Genomic DNA, 1,543 nt, shown 5'->3' on the forward strand with positions numbered 1-1,543 from the left:
ATTATCTTGGTTTAGCGTGTTGCTGCCCAGTCACTCTCCAAGCTACTTGGTTTGATGGATCACTTTACTCAGCAAGAGACTCTAATTACATGTGCAGCTGGGACTTCCTGGTTAAATAAAGGATTAATAATATTTAAAAAAAAAGCTACAGAGTTATAAAATGCACAACGTGTCTTCAATTGCTTCTATTTGCCATTTAAAGTGTTGTATTTTGAGAATAATAAAGGAATACCTACTCAAACATTAGCGAGTTAGAGGAGATTACCAATACTGCTGTCACGTAACAACAAATGAGATATGATGTGTTAATTAGTCTGTGTGCAAAATATGCAATCCTCTCACATATCCAAGTGACAATTGGAGTATGCAAATGTAAAAATGCAACGTGTCCCCCTGTTTCTAGTGTCTATGTTAAGCTAAGCTAACCGGCTGTTGGCTATGGACTTATATGAAACAGACAGACATGAGAATGGGATTTATCTTTTTATCTAACTGTTGCAAGGAAAGTGAAATGTAATATCAATTAAAGCATAAAATAATGTTAGAGCTCAATTTTGATTGTAACACTATGTAGAGTTTTTTCAAATCAATGTTTGAATGGCTTAAATCTGACCACAGAAATGGCCCTGCATGCCATTCGGATCTATTGGATCTGTTGATACGGTTGCTCGCCGTGTGAATACATGTAGTGTTTGTCTGCAGTCTAAACACTGTTTAGTTTTGTCCAAAAGAAATCAACACAACTAGTGCGTGGAGGAGGCTAGTGTCTGGTGACCTGGTAGAGGAGTTGGTGTCTGGGTGGGAGAAGGAGTGGTCACTGATGTCTCATAAAGGAAAATTGTTTAGAGCTCACATTCAGATGTTAAAGACATGAAGATGCTGTAATTGAGTGTCTTCTGAGTGACAACAATGGCTACTCTTCCTCTCGGCACCTGGTTGGCTTAGAGGGAGAGTGGGCGGGGCATGAGTCTATCCCTGAAGTAACAACTGCTCCTTCTGGCTGCCACTTAAACAGAAAACCCTCTCCTACCTTCTTTTTGTAACTCTCCAGTCTGTTGTTCATCCTGCTGCTCTAACAACTTTCCATGTATATTTTTCTGTGTGTGTGTGTGTGTGGCTTTGGTTGCTACGTTACAGAAGCAGAAGAACATCGCAGGAGCGCTGGCTTTCTGGATGGCCAACGCCTCCGAACTGCTCAACTTCATCAAGCAGGACCGAGACCTGAGTCGCGTCACGCTGGACGCCCAGGACATCCTCGCCCATCTAGTCCAGATGGCTTTCAAGTCAGTCTGTGTGTGAGAGTGGATGTGGGATGGGAGTCCACAGTATCATGGACGTTTTAGAGATTTCCAGACAGCAAAAGTCATGGACTTTGGCCAGTTTTCTGTGGAGTTCAGTGAATATGAGGAAACTTTATAAATTATTCCCTCCACTGGAATACATTCAAATGTTACCCGAGAGTAGACTCACATATGGAGCAACATTTAAAATCTGATATGATCCACTCAGTGTTGGTCAGTTGAGATAATTATTTCATTACTTA

The 1,543-nt window shown here is 41.3% G+C and overlaps 1 protein-coding gene across 1 annotated transcript in view; it reads left to right on the plus strand.

The window, feature by feature from the left end:
* afdna (afadin, adherens junction formation factor a) overlaps positions 1-1,543 on the plus strand; it is a 137,030-nt gene that overhangs the window by 57,110 nt on the left and 78,377 nt on the right. The window contains 1 exon segment of the mRNA XM_032543055.1: positions 1,138-1,283. Coding sequence (XP_032398946.1) covers positions 1,138-1,283 — 146 coding nt within the window.

Source organism: Etheostoma spectabile, chromosome 18 (assembly GCF_008692095.1).
Source record: "Etheostoma spectabile isolate EspeVRDwgs_2016 chromosome 18, UIUC_Espe_1.0, whole genome shotgun sequence".
In the NCBI taxonomy this organism is placed as follows: domain Eukaryota; kingdom Metazoa; phylum Chordata; class Actinopteri; order Perciformes; family Percidae; genus Etheostoma; species Etheostoma spectabile.